At 39.3% G+C, this 16,499-nt stretch overlaps 1 protein-coding gene across 2 annotated transcripts in view; it reads left to right on the forward strand.

Moving 5' to 3' along the window:
• The window catches only part of gucy2f (guanylate cyclase 2F, retinal), a 32,945-nt gene that overhangs the window by 9,565 nt on the left and 6,881 nt on the right, over positions 1 to 16,499 (forward strand). For both annotated transcript variants that reach the window (XM_061972734.2, XM_061972733.2), the window contains exons 2-10: positions 3,799 to 4,097; positions 4,158 to 4,512; positions 6,305 to 6,389; positions 6,472 to 6,568; positions 6,647 to 6,772; positions 6,866 to 6,946; positions 11,210 to 11,386; positions 14,635 to 14,791; positions 14,873 to 15,022. In XM_061972734.2, the coding sequence (XP_061828718.2) occupies positions 3,799 to 4,097; positions 4,158 to 4,512; positions 6,305 to 6,389; positions 6,472 to 6,568; positions 6,647 to 6,772; positions 6,866 to 6,946; positions 11,210 to 11,386; positions 14,635 to 14,791; positions 14,873 to 15,022 (1,527 nt within the window). The remainder of the gene's footprint in view (positions 1 to 3,798; positions 4,098 to 4,157; positions 4,513 to 6,304; positions 6,390 to 6,471; positions 6,569 to 6,646; positions 6,773 to 6,865; positions 6,947 to 11,209; positions 11,387 to 14,634; positions 14,792 to 14,872; positions 15,023 to 16,499) is intronic.

Below are 16,499 nucleotides of genomic sequence, written 5' to 3' on the forward strand. Positions count from 1 at the left end.
AATTGACCACTAAATGGTAACACCCGAATAAGTTTTTCAACTTGTTTAAGCCGGGGTCCACTTAAATTGATTCATGATACAGATATATACTATCAGATATATACTATCATCATAATACAGTCATCACACAAGATAATCATCAGAGTTTATACATTGAATTATTTACATTATTTACAATCCGGGGTGTGGGATGTGGGGAGGGGGGGGGGTTAGGTTTGCTTGTTATCATCACTTCAGTCATCAACAATTGAGAACAGAGAAATGGACATTGAAGCAGTGTAAGTCTGACTTAGTAGGATATGTACAGCAAGTAGTGGACACAGAGAGAGAGAGAGAGATCAGAAAGCATAAGAAAAAGTATCGACATTTGATTATTTACAATCCGGGGAGGGTGTTAGTTTAGGGTTGAAGTTGCCTGGAGGTGTACTTTTATTGCGGTTTTGAAGGAGGATAGAGATGCCCTTTCTTTTACACCTGTTGGGAGCACATTCCACATTGATGTGGCATAAAATGAGAATGAGTTAAGACCTTTGTTAGATCGGAATCTGGGTTTAACGTGGTTAGTGGAGCTCCCCCTGGTGTTGTGGTTATGGCGGTCATTTACGTTAAGGAAGTAGTTTGACATGTACTTCGGTATCAGGGAGGTGTAGCGGTTTTTATAGACTAGGCTCAGTGCAAGTTGTTTTACTCTGTCCTCCACCCTGAGCCAGCCCACTTTGGAGAAGTGGGTAGGAGTGAGGTGTGATCGGGGATGGAGGTCTAGAAGTAATCTGACTAGCTTGTTCTGGGATGTTTGGAGTTTAGATTTGAGGGTTTTGGAGGTGCTAGGGTACCAGGAGGTGCATGCGTAATCGAAAAAGGGTTGAACGAGAGTTCCCGCTAGAATCCTCATGGTGCTTTTGTTGACCAGAGAGGAGATTCTATAGAGAAATCTCGTTCGTTGGTTGACCTTTTTGATTACCTTGGTTGCCATTTTATCACAGGAAAGATTAGCCTCTAGAATGGAACCTCGGTAGGTGACCTCATCTTTCCTGGTGATAACAATGTCACCCACTTTTATAGTGAAGTCATTGACTTTCTTAAGGATGATGTGGGACCCAGTCTTTGGTATGACTCGGCCGGGGTTTGAACTCACGACCTACCGATCTCAGGGCGTACACTCTTATAATGACGGCAACACATGATGTAAATGTCTATATTAGCTATATTAGCCTACTATCAAAGGCTGACGCAAATCTTTGTTGACAGAAATGTTGTATTTTAATTTTTATCCTACACATTTTTACAACATTGGAAATCATTAGTAAAATGGAGGCTTCGCACAGGATGAGATAACTCCTGGAAATTACTGGCTCATAATGGCCAAAGGTATAGATATCTGTGTCCAAGTTTAAGGAAACAGCAGGCTGTCTTCTTTTAATGGATGTATTGCAATCTTTGCAAGCTGGGTAACGTTTGCCAAGGGAATAAGCGGTTGAAAATGGATGGATGGATGGAGACATACAAATATAAATTAAAAACACAGAGGACATAAGTAAAGGAAATTAAATATGCCTGAATAACACTCCAACAAGTCATTAACATCAACAAAGCTCACCTTTGTGCATTCATGCATGGCATAAAATGTTTGGTGGACAAAATGAGACAAAGAAGGAGTGGCATGAAACACGTCTTTCTGTGACCGCATCGGAGAAAGTTGTACATGTAAACAAACTATGATGAGTTCAAGGATCGCTGAAATTAGTAGGACAAAACGGTGCTTGCCAAATACTCTCATCAGTGAAGCATGTATAATATAAGCAGTGAGATTTCTAACAATTATGAAGGTTTGTGTCATGTTTGTTCTCCTACAGAAAATATATTAAAACAAAAAATATAACTTTTTCTTCATGTTTTTCCATTTTCACACATCTCTGAAAGAGGTCCAGGAAGCCACTAGGGCGGCGCTAAATCTAGAGCCCCGGGTTGCTGACTTTCGGGATAGTCCAAGAGCTTTGCGGCGAAAAGCTTCTTTTTTTTAACAATACAGCGCAACAATTTTAACAGTTTACTCTAAATACAAGCCAAAGAGAATAACAAAGAGGCATATATTCTTGAATTAATTGAGTGGTATAGCTAGCAACTCTACTGAAATAGATTGGGAATTAAACTAGGATATCTAAAGTGTGGCCTGAGGGCCACTTGTGGCGAATATTTGTTTTTTATTGGCCCATGGCACCTTTTAGAAATAAAATTAAACAAGGAAACAGGTCAAAAAGACACAATGTAAAGAGAAAAGGCAAACATATTGATGATAATAACTAATAAACAACTATTTGTAAAAAAAATTTAAATGATATATTATTATTTAAAAAAATATATTAAAAGTATTTTAAAATATCAAAGTGGTTTTTTGATTTTCAGTATGCAGTCTTTGGTGGAAAGGCACCCCTGCTCTAGAACATACAAATAAAGAATACTCTTCTTAGTCAATTGTTTTGTGAAAAATAATAATATGAAACAAACAATAAAAGTTATTGCCTAAAGTGAATAACAAAAAAAAAAAAGTCTTAGAATATGTCATTTTCAAAATAAAGGTATATAAAAGCTTTTTTTGTAATTTTTGCAATTCAGCATATCACAGAAGAAATAGTAATATAATATTATAGATATTATGTTAAAAAAAAATTCACATATATGTATATGAAAAATATATCATTAATCTAATCTCTCAACTACCTTTATGCCTAACGACAACCTTGAAGATTTGCAGAATTATCTTTGAAATTACTGTTAAATTCTAATAGTAATAATTCCAAATATAATTTTCTTAATATAGGAGAAGTTCTGCATTTTACTGCAACAGTATTGTCCAAAATAGTGTTTTGAGAGGGCTTTAACCACTTGCCAGATAATGAGGATGTCCCTTATTATAATATATGGATAGGCCTGGGCTCATAAAATATCTACAACACTGTTAAACTCAGTGTTTAAAAAACTGTTATTTTTTCTAGCAACGAGTAATCTATATAATTACTTTTATGTATGTATGTTAAAATGCTGTTACCGATGCATATGATGTAATGTGGCACGCTACTTTTGATGCAGACAAGACAGCTTTAGAATCCCAGCAAGTTCACTTCGAGTGCAAGCAGACACACACACACACACAGACACACATACACACGCGCGCAGGCACGCTACCTGCTACTACTTCGGGGTAATAATGACTATTCAATAAAGTCACAATCATCAACAATAATAATCCCACAATAACTTGTTTGTGGACAAGGAGAGAAACCGCCAGTCTTATTAACTGTCAGCAAAAACATTCCACAGGCGCTACTGTCACCAACCTTCTTCCAGTCCGCAGACTACCAATGCTGAGGTAAACCAGCCAATGAGCACACCCTTGATGATGTCACTCTTCACTTGACCACAGGCAGCGCATTTTATAGGCACACACTCACGCACTCTTCTCTCATGAATCATCTCCCAACTGTTCACACGAAATATATGAAAGTTTAAAAAAAGTAAAGCAATCTTTTCTTTCCCTGGTAATTCATTAGATCTATTAAAGAATAATTATGTTAGTAATTCATTTACTATTTTGGGAGAGTATTGAGTAACAGTAATCAATTACTTTTTTAAAGTAGGTGAAAGTACAGTTTGGTTAAAGAAGCTTCAGTGTGAATGTACCCTTACTTTTGCCAACCACAACTAATAATAATATTGTGCTAGTCTGACCATACACAAGTTCAATATTATGTCATGAAATGCTTTTCCACATAAATGAGAAATTCTATCTTTTTGTTCCAGTCGTTGTCATGTGCATGCACTCGGTCTTACTTGGAGGAGAGGCCCAGGCTACATTCCTCCTCAAGGCGCAGCAAATGGGTCTGACCTCCGGGAAGTATGTCTTCATGCCGTACGACACGCTGCACTACAGTTTGCCCTACAGCGCCTCCTACTTCCCCTTGCAAAACAACAGCCAGCTGAGGGAGGCCTATGATGCTGTGCTCACCATCACCATCGCCTCAGACCCCGTGTCCTTCACTGAGGCGTTCACTGCTGCGAAGAATAATAGGGAATTGACGTTGAACGTTGCCTCGGAGCAGGTGGGTGCAAAAACTAGCTGGAGTATTACGACTTTTAAATAACACCTGTTCACAATGCAGGTTAATCCGCTATTCGGGACCATCTACAACAGCATCTATCTCCTGGCGAAGTCCCTCCACAAGGTCAAGAAAGCTGGCATGCGTCTGTCGGGCTCAAACCTGGCCTACTATACAAAGAACATAACCTTCAGTGGCTTCAACCAGAAGGTACAAGTAGACAACACGGGTGAAATCAAAACCACCTATGTCATCTTGGATACCAACAACATCGGGAGTCAGCTCTACCTGACCTACGTTGTGGATCTTATGGCCGGGCGACTTCGACTTGATGGGAAGTCCATCAATTTTCCTGGAGGATCTCCACCGCCGTCAGATTCCAGCTGCTGGTTTGTTAAGAGCGCCCTCTGCACAGGAGGTACATTTTCCAAAAACTATTACTTCTCATGTGAATGTTCTGAACATACCAATGATGTATTGAGAAGAATATTGCTGCTGACAAAGTTGCCTATTAATCAACTTCCCAAAGCAGACCCCCTGTTGTTCTTCTTTAGACAAGCTAAGACTGAATAGCACCTCTGCTGGTTGCAGACAAGTAGTGCACCGTTATTATGCCCAATTATGTAGCATCGTTATACGATGTAGCGTTTCTACTAACAAACCACAATAAAATATATCCTGCATTAATAAACATATATATATATATATATATATATATATATATATATATATATATATATATATGTATATATGTATATATATATATATATATATATATATATATATATATATATATATATATATATATATATATATATATATATATATATATATATATATATATACATTTTAGAGATGTCCGATAATGGCTTTTTTGCCGATATCCGATATTCCGATATTGTCCAACTCTTAATTACTGATTCCGATATCAACCGATACTGATATATGCAGTCGTGGAATTAACACATTATTATGCCTAATTTTGTTGTGATGCCCTGCTGGATGCATTAAACAATGTAACAAGGTTTTCCAAAATAAGAGAACAACTTCAACTCAAGTTATGGAAAAAAGTGCCAACATGGCACAGCCATATTTATTATTGAAGTCACAAAGTGCTTTTTTTTTTTAACATGCCTCAAAACAGCAGCTAGGAATTTGGGACATGCTCTCCCTGAGATAATCCTGATACCCACTACAACTATGAGAAATACTATACTTTGACTTTCACAAAGTGCATTTTTTTTTTTTTTTTTTTAAACATGCCTCAAAACAACAGCTACAAAAACAATGAAGGCAGCTTCAGTCCAGAGTATACTAGAGTAATAAAGTAAACAATAACATAGTCCTCATTTAGTGCAAGACTGCCTGGCATACTGTATAACAGGGAATTATAAACTGGGCTCACATCCATCTTCTGCTTGTATTTATCGTGTATCTCCTTATGATTCTTGAAGAGGTGGAACATCAACTTGCTCGTATTGGTTCCTCCTCGCATAACCAACTTTTTGCAGTCATCGCAAATTGCCAGTTTTTTATCAGTCAGACACACTTTAAAATAATCCCAAACCATAGACATGGTGTCGTTAGTCAGTCACCGAGCGAGCTGGCTTGTTAGCCTCAGCGACAGCACCGGCAACAACACACTCTTGTTGTTGTTAAGCTGCGCTCGCGGCGGTTTGATGAGGTCATCAAGCGTCGCCAGTAAACCTCTTATGCTGCAGTCGTCAACTCCTGTGTTGTGTGTGGGAGAGGGGAGAGGGGAGGGGCTGCTGACTGGGAGACGCAACTGCTCTGTACGTCCGTGTTTTACCAGATATGTACCGCTCCGTACAGCTGCGTTTTAAAAAGTCATTAATTTTACTTTTTGAAACCGATACCGATAATTTCTGATATTACATTTTAAGCATTTATCAGCTTCTAATATATCTAATACATCTCTAATATATACAATATAAACTTTATTTGTAGTGTCCCATCATGTCCAGCAAGTGGTAATGTGGTGCAAAAAGTCTGCATTTATCCTTGTTTTTATCATATATTTGGAACACACTTGTAATCCTTGCGATACAATTTCTAGGAATTTGCTTAATGGGCCTCCCTGCCTTTTATCTGCTGTGTTGTGCAACATTGTGCAAATGTAGCTAATATTGGGCATTGTGAGTGTGTGTTTCTTTTGTGCATCATCCCCATCAGGTTGTTGTCATCCACAGGTGTGGAGGTCACCTCCATTATAGTGGTGTTTTCTGTCATCTTCGCTCTGGCTTTAACAGGGCTCGCCATTGGTCTTTACATTAGGTATACAAGCAACGGTTCCGTAAGGCCCGCTGTCATTGGCTGAATAATGATATAATTCTCTTTTTTTGGATCCAACCGACAGGAGGAGACTCCAACAAATCCAGCTAGTCAAAGGTCCAAATCGGATCCTGCTAACCTTAGAGGATCTTACGTTCATCAACCCTCAGCTTAGCAAGCGAGTAAGCAGCCATGTTGTTGACTAGTGTTTAGCTTTAGGAAATCTCAAGATAATTGTCATCTCTTTAATTCCCAAACAGAAAATCACTTTAGAGGACCTGAGTGAGTCTAAAAGTGCTTTGGAGGAGAAATCAGCAGAGCGCTCACATTCCGTTCACAGCATGCAGACAGCGACTCATGAGACCACCAACGTTGCCGTTTTTGAGGTCAGCCCATCGTTCGTTCATTTGTTCTAAATGAGAGGCCATTGTAACATAATTACATTCGAATGTCAAAACATGTGTCCTCTCCACATGCAGGGGGACTGGGTGTGGCTAAAAAAGTTTGAGGATGGCCACTTCAAGGAGGTGAAGCAGAGCAGTACAAAGATTTTCACCAAGGTTAGTTTTCGCATGATTATGCATACACAATTTACAATTAAAAACTAGAGCTTTTTAGGAGTGATTCTGTCTGAGGAGAGCTGGACAGAGATCTAAAGTAGAATCCATAAGTCTTCCATTTGTGCCAGACATTGCCCTATTCAATGCAAGCTAATACATTGTATTTATTATACCAAGGTCCGACTAGCTAAGATGTATTACGGAATATCTGTATCGTGCGTTAGCATTCACTACTTTGTCGTCAAGAAGGCTTATCGTGTTAAATTGAAAAGCAATAGCGCCTCCCTGCCACACCTGCTTAGAGATTAGCAATATTCTTTATTTCCTCAAATTGGAGAAGTTTAGGCTGACTTTGAATGGTTGTTCTACAATATTTCTAGAAGTAAGGGGTCTTTAAATATGTAAAGAAGACTGATGTCCAATTCTGCCTCGACTGAAATATCATGTAGATAACCACTAAGCCAGACCTGGGCAAATTAAGGCCCGGGGGCCACATGCGACCCGTTGAGCTTTTCAATCTGGCCCGCCGGGCATTCCCAAATATTTTTTTTTAGATGTTTAAGATGGAAAGTGTAGCTGCCATTATGATGTGCAGTGATGTTTTTTAATGACCGTAAGTCTTGAACTATACTAAGTATTTCAATGGTTGGAATCTGTGCTTTTGGATGATATACCAGTTACAATGGTAATCTAATTAGTTACTATGGTCATCTAATAAGTTACTATGGTCATCTAATTAGTTACTATGGTAATCGACGTCACAGCAGCTCAGACGAGGCACCAAGCAGTGTGGGTGGGAAGCGTTTCGACAGACGCGGAAGGAGATTTTCACAACAACATTTCTAAAGCTTATATATATATATATATATATCAGATGTATCAGATTGTAGGTCGGTTTATGTTGTACCCTTCGCGTTCATATTTCACTGTTTGTTGCATTTTTGTTGCGTTTCACTTGATTGTAAAATATGTCGATCAAAAGGGGGTGTGACATTCATCCATCCATCCATTTTCTACCGCTTATTCCCTTTGGGGTTGCGACATTCATATTTTGTCAATATTCCATGTTTTATCATTCATAGAAAAATTTAAAATTCCATTGCGTTTTTTTAAGGCTGTCTGTCATGATGTTTTTAGCATTCAATCAGACATTATTGTGAGTTTTGTATTAGTGTTCCTAAAAATAGATATACCGGCCCCCAGACACATTTTTTTCTCTAAATGTGGCCCTCGAGTCAAAATAATTGCCCAGACCTGCACTATGCCTTTTTTGCTTTTGTTTGTTTGTTGTATCTTTTTGTGGGCAATCGGGAGGTTTGGAGAGCAGTTGTCTGTGACTTTTTGTTGGTGTACTTATTTGACTGATGTATTTTATTCATTTATTAATTTGTTCTTTATTTATTTTATTATTATTTAATACTATTATTATATATCTATTTTTTTCTTTTGTGTGTGTCTTCTTTTTTGGGAAAAAAAAAGAAACATTTGATATGTGATTGTACTTTGACGTTGTATGTGCCTTGAAACGCAGTAAGCAAATGTTTAAAAAAAGTAGGGCCTTTAAAACAATTAATCATATTTTAATCATGATTATTTATGGGTTACCTACAGAAAAAATACAAATAATCACTATTAATCTCAGATAGATATACGTTTTATATCTGTAACAAGTGGACCATAAACAGCTCATATTTAAGTTTTTAGTAATAGCAACATGGGACTGCACAATTTATTTGCTTCTTTGTGATTTTTTTTTTTAAACACACTTTTACAAACACACAAAAACATATACATTCACACACACACAACAGTATCTCTTACACAGACAAACTCTCTCTCTCTAACTTTCCACTTCTGACACAGGCTCATCTTAAAACAAACTTACTATACATGACGATTAAAAAAATTGCCTCCTCAGTCTCCATGACAGTCTGGGTATGCGACTGATCAATTGCAAAATAGGGCTGTTGACACCCATTTGGTAATTTGCAGTTTGTAGTTGAGTTTTCTACCTCAGCAGATGGCTTTGGTATTGTCGGGAAAGCCCCCTGTGAGGCTTTGGAACTAGCCTTGCTTTTCAGTTTGCACTTTTCTTTGTCCATTTCTGCTCTATGTTTGTTCCTGTTTGTGGCACACGTGTTGTGGGCTGGCGGTCACGCGTAAATCGGGAGTAAAAAATATTGTGTTGAGAAAGAAAATTAGCGTCAACTCATTATTGCATTTTATTGTGGATTTTAAACTTGCAATGGACTTTGACCACCCTCAATCATCACTAACTTGGCTACATAGCGGAACTCGAAATCTCGAACTCTTTCCCATGACTGTCAAGTCGTCGGGGGGGATAACTGCGATGAAGAAGCAGCCAGTCTGCGCCAGTTCCCACGGTCCTTAGTGGCCGTCAATGGCTCTGGGGTCGACAGGTCCGTCCATGTCTTGATGTTGTCTGGCCAGGATTTCCGTGGTCTTCCTCGCCTCCTTCCACCCTCTAGTGTGCCCTGCATGATGGTCTTGCACAGGGTGTCGTGGCGGCATGTGTGGCCGAACCAAGCTAATTTCCTTCTTTTGACTGTTGCGAGCAAGGGTTCTTGGTGACCAACGAGTCTTTCGACTTCACCTCGCACATACTCATTGGTTTTGTGTTCGGGGTATGTCGTTTTGAGTATTCTTCTGAGGCATTTGTTTTCAAAGGCTTGTATTTTTCATTCTGATCCTACCAGGAGTTTCCAGGTCTCACATCCATACAGTAATATTGATGTTATTAGGTATTTGTAAAGTTTGAACTTTGTCTTGAAGTTGATGTAGCTTTTCCATATTTTGCTAAGTTTGGTCATTGCTGTGGCGATCCGAATGCGGATTTCTGCATCGCATGTGGCATCTTTGGCCAGTGTTGCTCCCAATTATTTAAATCTGGACACTTCCTGGGAGTGTCCATAGCGGAAGAGAAGGGAATAACTCAATTGATTGCAATTCACAATCAAAAAGGAGAGAAGAAGAGCAAAGTTAATGTACCCGTAACATTGTGTACCCCCACCACAAAGCAAGAAGAAGAAGAAGAAGGTTTGTAGAAGGTAATGGAAGGTACACAACTATAATAATGCAATTGGGACTGCAGTACTGCAGTAGGGAAGGAATTCATATGGCCCCAATCCTGGGTGGATCTCCCGTGAGAGAAAGAGTGGGGTAATCATTTTGCAATGCAGTCTACTGAAAATGATGGAAATCACTCCTCTGCATCACAACTGACGCTGTAGTGAAAGTTGGAATTGCCACAAAACACATTTTAAGATATTCAACACTCTACTGCCATCTGCCGGCTAAAATGGATAGTGCAACCCCCTAGTTTATCCCGTTTCATGTGTCAAGTAAACCGTGACGAATGGGGCCATATGATTCTGTTTCTTACTGTACACTGTCAAAATTGTCTCTCTCAGGAACTAAGTACGCAATGTACATGGTAAAAATATTGAACTGTAAGTACAGAAGTGTGTGACTTGAAACATAGCCACAGCCTATGTCTGTTTGTTAGGAAGCTTCCAATTTGGAGGTGATGAGACCATTCCATTTATGATTTGAGGACATTTCCTGACTGAAATGGCAAAAAGAAATAACTGGCTTTATGTAACCTCCTGGTGGAGAGGGACAGACGTAAAACTTTACGACATGCCATTTTCATTTACAAGATGCAAGAGAATGTTTCTATCATGACTCCAATTTATAAAAAACAAAAAAAACAATAGAAGATTTGTTTGACAAAAGAAAAAAACAATAAAATAATAAATAATTAAACTAAACAACATGCTCATCATCCATATTTGTATACTTTCTGGTTTGCGATAAACGGTGTAGACAGCCCTGCCATGCCATTTCTGGTTGTAGAGCAAGGGGAAGCGGCAGAAGATAAACAACATTCCTCAAATTACAAGACAAAATCATAAAATTATGGGTGCAATATTTGTTTTGTTAGCAAGCTACACTACTTTCTGGTTCATGGAGACTGATGAAGGATGATTGCAATACAACTGTAACGCTGGGATTTTAGGAGGTATTTATGAGTGGAAAAATACCAGAATCTGTTGGCTTGAATGTGAGGAAGTTAGACATTTTTTTTAGAGCTCAGACGTCTCTCTTCACAAGAAGGCTGTTCTGGATTGTACGTTTTTTTTAATTCAATCAATTACACTGTAAAATAAATCAAAACAATACTGCTGTGGCACTTCTTGGCTAATAAAATATAGTCTAATATGTTGTTGATCTGCTTTCTAGATGAAGGACTTGAGAAATGAGAATGTCAATCCCTTCCTGGGCTTCTTCACGGAGTGCTCCATGTTCGCCGTGGTGACGGAGCATTGCTCCAGGGGGAGTCTGCAAGACCTGCTGAGGAACGAAGACGTGAAATTAGACTGGATGTTCAAGTCCTCACTTGTGCTTGACCTCATCAAGGTACATACCTGCCCTTATGTGCCGCCCACTTAATCTTGTGATCACTCTTTATCAGTGCCTGCACACTCCCGAAGGAAGGCTTGTTGCTGCTCACATACTGGATGTCTCCTGGGCTTTTGACTACATTGTTCTAGTTTGTTGGAGAATCACAGTCAAGCTCTACAGTTTCTTTTGTAAGAGATACACTTCATAAACGTTATCCTTAACGCGGGGGTCAGCAACCCGCGGCTCTCGAGCTGTATGCGGCTCTTTAGGGCCGCCCTAGTGTGGCCTAGTGGTTAGAGTGTCCGCCCTGAGATCGGTAGGTTGTGAGTTCAAACCCCGGCCGGGTCATACCAAAGACTATAAAAATGGGACCTATTACCTCCCTGCTTGGCACTCAGCATCAAGGGTTGGAATTGGGGGTTAAATCACCAAAAATTATTCCCGGGCGCGGCACCGCTGCTGCCCACTGCTCCCCAACCTCCCAGGGAGTGATCAAGGAGATGGGTCAAATGCAGAGGACACATTTCACCACACCTAGTGTGTGTGTGACAATCATTGGTACTTTAACTTTAACTTTACTTTTTTAGTGGCTCCCTGGAGCATTTTAAAAAAAAAGATTGAAAATGGAAAAAGATGGGGGAAAATAATTTTTTGTTTTAGTATGTTTTTTGTTTGAGGACAAACATGACACAAACCTTCCCAATTGTTAGAAAGCCTCCTGTTTAATATGTTTGTGTGCATGCTTCACTGATGAGAGTATTTGGTGAATATCCTTTTGTCCTACTAATTTCGGTGGTTCTTGAACTTACCATAGTGTGGACTGTGACGCAACAGTTTGTGTACCATTCCTTCTTTGTCTCATTTTGTCCACCAAAAGTTTTATACTGTGCGTAAATGCACAAAGGTGCGCTTTGTTGATGTTATTGACTTGCTGGAGTGCTAATCAGGCATATTTGGTCATTGCATGACTGCAAGCTAATCAATGCTAACATGCTATTTAGGCTAGCTGTTGAGATAGGCTCCAGCGCCCCCCGCGACCCCAAAAGGGAATAAGCGGTAGAAAAATGGATGGATGGATGTATGTATGTACATATTGCATCATTATGCCTCATTTGTAGGTATATTGAGCTAATTTAATATATTTTACTTTTATCCTCTTTGTATATAATTTAGTTTTGCATGTCTCATGACCAGTGTTGGGTTAGTTACTGAAAACAGTTACTTACACCAACAAGTAATGCGTTACTGTGAAAAGTAACTATTTAGTTACTTTTTTTTTTTTTCTTCTTTTTTTTTCAAAAGCTCCCATTAATGCCCTTTTAGCCTTCATTTCAGTACTGTTATTGCACTGGAGAATAATACAATCTGTTGATCAACTTGACATGCATTTGCATCACTGAACTCTGTTAAGCAATGTGGTCTACATACAACACACAAAGACAAAGATATGTTTCAAAGGGCCAATTTATTTCAGGCCAGAACAAATTGACAAAACTATTTTAAATAGCTGCAACATAACATAGATAAGCAACAAACAGCATAATAACAACATAGCTGTAAACCTGGCTTCACCTAAGGAAGGCACACGTGACATACACAAAGCCTAACCAGGCAGATTTGAATTGTTGTTTTGGGCAGTAGACGGGATCTTTGATCAAAGACACAACTTACATTTAACTAAAATGTTCTTTTCTTTGTGCTTGACAAAAAAAGAAGTGAGAATATCTCCATGTTAAGACACTCGAGTCGAGTGTCGAGAGCTGCGGCTCCGTTGTTCGTAAATACAGACACGCCCCCCTCCCCTCCCCTTTCAGAAGGACGACACTGCAGCGCTCCAATAAAACACACTCAGATCTTGTTTCTAGCTGATATTACATAAAAAATAACGTAAAATAACGCAGTAACGCATCATGTAGTAACAGTAAGTGAGTTACTGAATATAAAAAATAACGCGTTAGATTGCTAGTTACCGCCGAAACTAACGGCGTTACTTTGTAGCGCGTTAGTCCCAACACTGCTCATGACACATTATCTGTATGTAATATTGGCTGCATTTCAGATAGTTGTTTGTGAGCCATGTTGTTCCAGACCACAGCAAACATTATCTAGCGTGCCAAAGATTGTAATAAATCCATTAAAAGAAGACAGCCTGCCGCTTCCTTTAACTTGGACACACACATAAATAATGATAAATGATAAATGGGTTGTACTTGTATAGCGCTTTTCTACCTTCAAGGTACTCAAAGCGCTTTGACACTACTTCCACATTTACCCATTCACACACACATTCACACCCTGATGGAGGGAGCTGCCATGCAAGGCGCTAACCAGCACCCATCAGGAGCAAGGGTGAAGTGTCTTGCTCAGGACACATGACGAGGTTGGTACTAGGTGGGGATTGACCCAGGGACCCTCGGGTCGCGCACGGCCATTCTTCCACTGCGCCACGCCACATCTATACTTTTGGACTTTAAAAGCCAGTAATATCCAGGAGTTATCTCACCTTCTGAGTAGCCTCTGATTTACTAATGTTTTTAATGTTGTAAAAATGTGTAGAATAAATATTACATTTCAATATTTCTGTCAACGAAGATTTGCTTCAGCCTGCGACACATAGTCATTTTGACAGTAAGCTAATATAGATACTTACGTCATGGGTTGTCTTCATTATAAAACTTATATGGTGCTTTTCATTTTTTTGCGGCTCCAGACAGATTTGTATTTTGTATTTTTGATCCAATATGGCTCTTTCAACGTTTTGGGTTGCCAACCCCTGTCTTAAAGCAAAGCAGGCTAGTCATCGTCAGTTATACAGATTTATGGCAGGGTCATGCAATTAAATAGTGGTTTGTTTTGACTAGGGGCAAGCACGCCAATGCCCCAACTGCTCCAGTAGATGGTGCTGTAGTCAAAAAGCATTGTATTTATTGTCATTGTTTCCAGCCAGTATTTCACAACTAAAACATGATTAACTAGACCAGAGTTGTCTGTTTAATGTCCTTGTTCCTGCCTCATCTCACTGTTCTTTATCTGCTATGTGAGGCAGCAGTGTCAAAACAGCATGCTAAGCCTGAGAGACTTACAACATTTAATTTTGTTGCAGTTGTGAGGATAGGTTTCTATTTAGGCTAAAACTGAATAAATGTGCCAATTTTCCTGGTTTGTACTGTAGCCAAGCCAAGTTAAATTAAAAATGTGAATTTAAGTACAGTTGAAATTCATAGTAATTAACAAAAACTAAAGCTGAGACATTGTGCTTCCAGGGTATAAAATACCTCCATCACAGGGACTTTGCACATGGCCGACTAAAATCTCGTAACTGTGTTGTGGACGGGCGCTTCGTGCTCAAAATTACGGACTATGGCTTCAATGAGTTGCTGGACTCTCAGAAAGCTCCTGTACAACAACCTCCACATGAAGGTAACAACAAGTCTATCTCAAAATCACGTCATGCTTTCCACACACAATCCTATTAGCTTGCTTCTCCTCTGCCACACCCAGACCTCTTCTGGACCGCGCCGGAGTTCCTTAGGGACCTTGCAAGCTCCCGTAAAGGCACCTACAAAGGAGACGTGTACAGCTTTTCCATTATCCTGCAAGAGGTGGTGGTCAGAGGACCACCTTACTGCATGCTGGGTCTGCCGCCTGAGGGTATGCACTGTTACGGGAATGTAGCGAGCACGTTGGGAAGTAACCCACCGGATGCAGATGTTGGCGCAGTGTTGACAAGAAAACATGTCCAAGTTCAAAATTAAAGGACCCATAGTGTCCAGATGACAAGTTCTCTTTGCTCTGAGAATCCCCATAACAATAATTCGTTTTTAAGTAATGGGTAGAGAAGTAAGGCCCTGATTTACTAAAGATTTGCATGTACATGTAAACTTGATAGCACACGCAAAGCTGATCTTCTTAACGTGTGCAAAGTGGATTGCGTCTGTTGAGTGAGCAGAATAAGGCGTGTAATCCATTTTGCGTCTCTGTCTTCATTATAATGCAAAATATATGCTGATCATCCAAATGGCCACAATGCTGGGAGGAAAAGATGCAAATGATATTGTTTAGCACACGCAATGTGACTTATTAACACTCATCACCGTTTTGCGGGCGCTATTTTGCTTTTTATTTTGCATGTGTCAGAAGGACGTTCAAGCTGACAGTTCCACACGGCTGCAAGGTCAGTGCTTGCACTGCACAGACGGACAATGGGAAGATGACAATATACCGTCCTACGTGTGGGTGTGTCAACATATTGGTCTGACAGAAATGAAAAATATTAGACATATCGTCTATTCAGGAATTTCCTTTTATAATTTTATAGCTGCTGGACGATTTATGGGGCTGATTAAAACAAATTCAATTGATGCATTTTGGTGTCCTTTAATAATTGTTTAATTTGTTTATTTATTAATTTCGAAATTATATTACTATAATGTATATCCTACATGAAAATACGTCTTTTATTGTGCATTTTCTTGTGTTTGAGTCATTCCAGACACGCAAATGCGCTGGTGAAGCGATCCACAGCCGTGCGCACAAAATTGTCAGTGTGCATATGTTTCTGTTGTCTAGATTGCGATTCAGAAAAGGTGTTACAGATTATAGTTGTGTGCTGCCGGTCCAAAACATTGCACACATGTAGGAGCATGATAAGATGAATGTGTACAAAATGATCAAGTGTCTCCGTGGTAAAAGCCCCAGTAATGCATGCAAAATCCTCATCAAGTAAGGCAGTCTGTACCACTTTACAATTGCACTCGCAGCGTTAGTAAATCATACACAACACGCCCACTCATAGTACATGCTATTTTATTTTTTGCACTTGCAGCTTAACGTGTGATATTTGGATATAAGTAAATCAGGCCCTGTACTTGGAATGCCCCTTTGCTATCGCCAGACTGGATTTGCCGCCCCCTCTTGTTGTGAGGTCATCCACAGAACTAGAGCCCATTTCCCATAGACATCGTAGATAAAGTCATATAAAACTAATATTTTTATCATTTAATTGCATGTTTTTGTCGCCCGGCTCAATGATTACTTTAAAACGTATTTGGGTAACATTATGAGTAAAAAATAAATAAAAGAATCTTGAAATATGGGTGGTTGAATTTTACGCTAGTTTGAACAAACA

Source organism: Nerophis lumbriciformis, linkage group LG17 (genome assembly GCF_033978685.3).
Source record: "Nerophis lumbriciformis linkage group LG17, RoL_Nlum_v2.1, whole genome shotgun sequence".
Lineage (NCBI taxonomy): Eukaryota > Metazoa > Chordata > Actinopteri > Syngnathiformes > Syngnathidae > Nerophis > Nerophis lumbriciformis.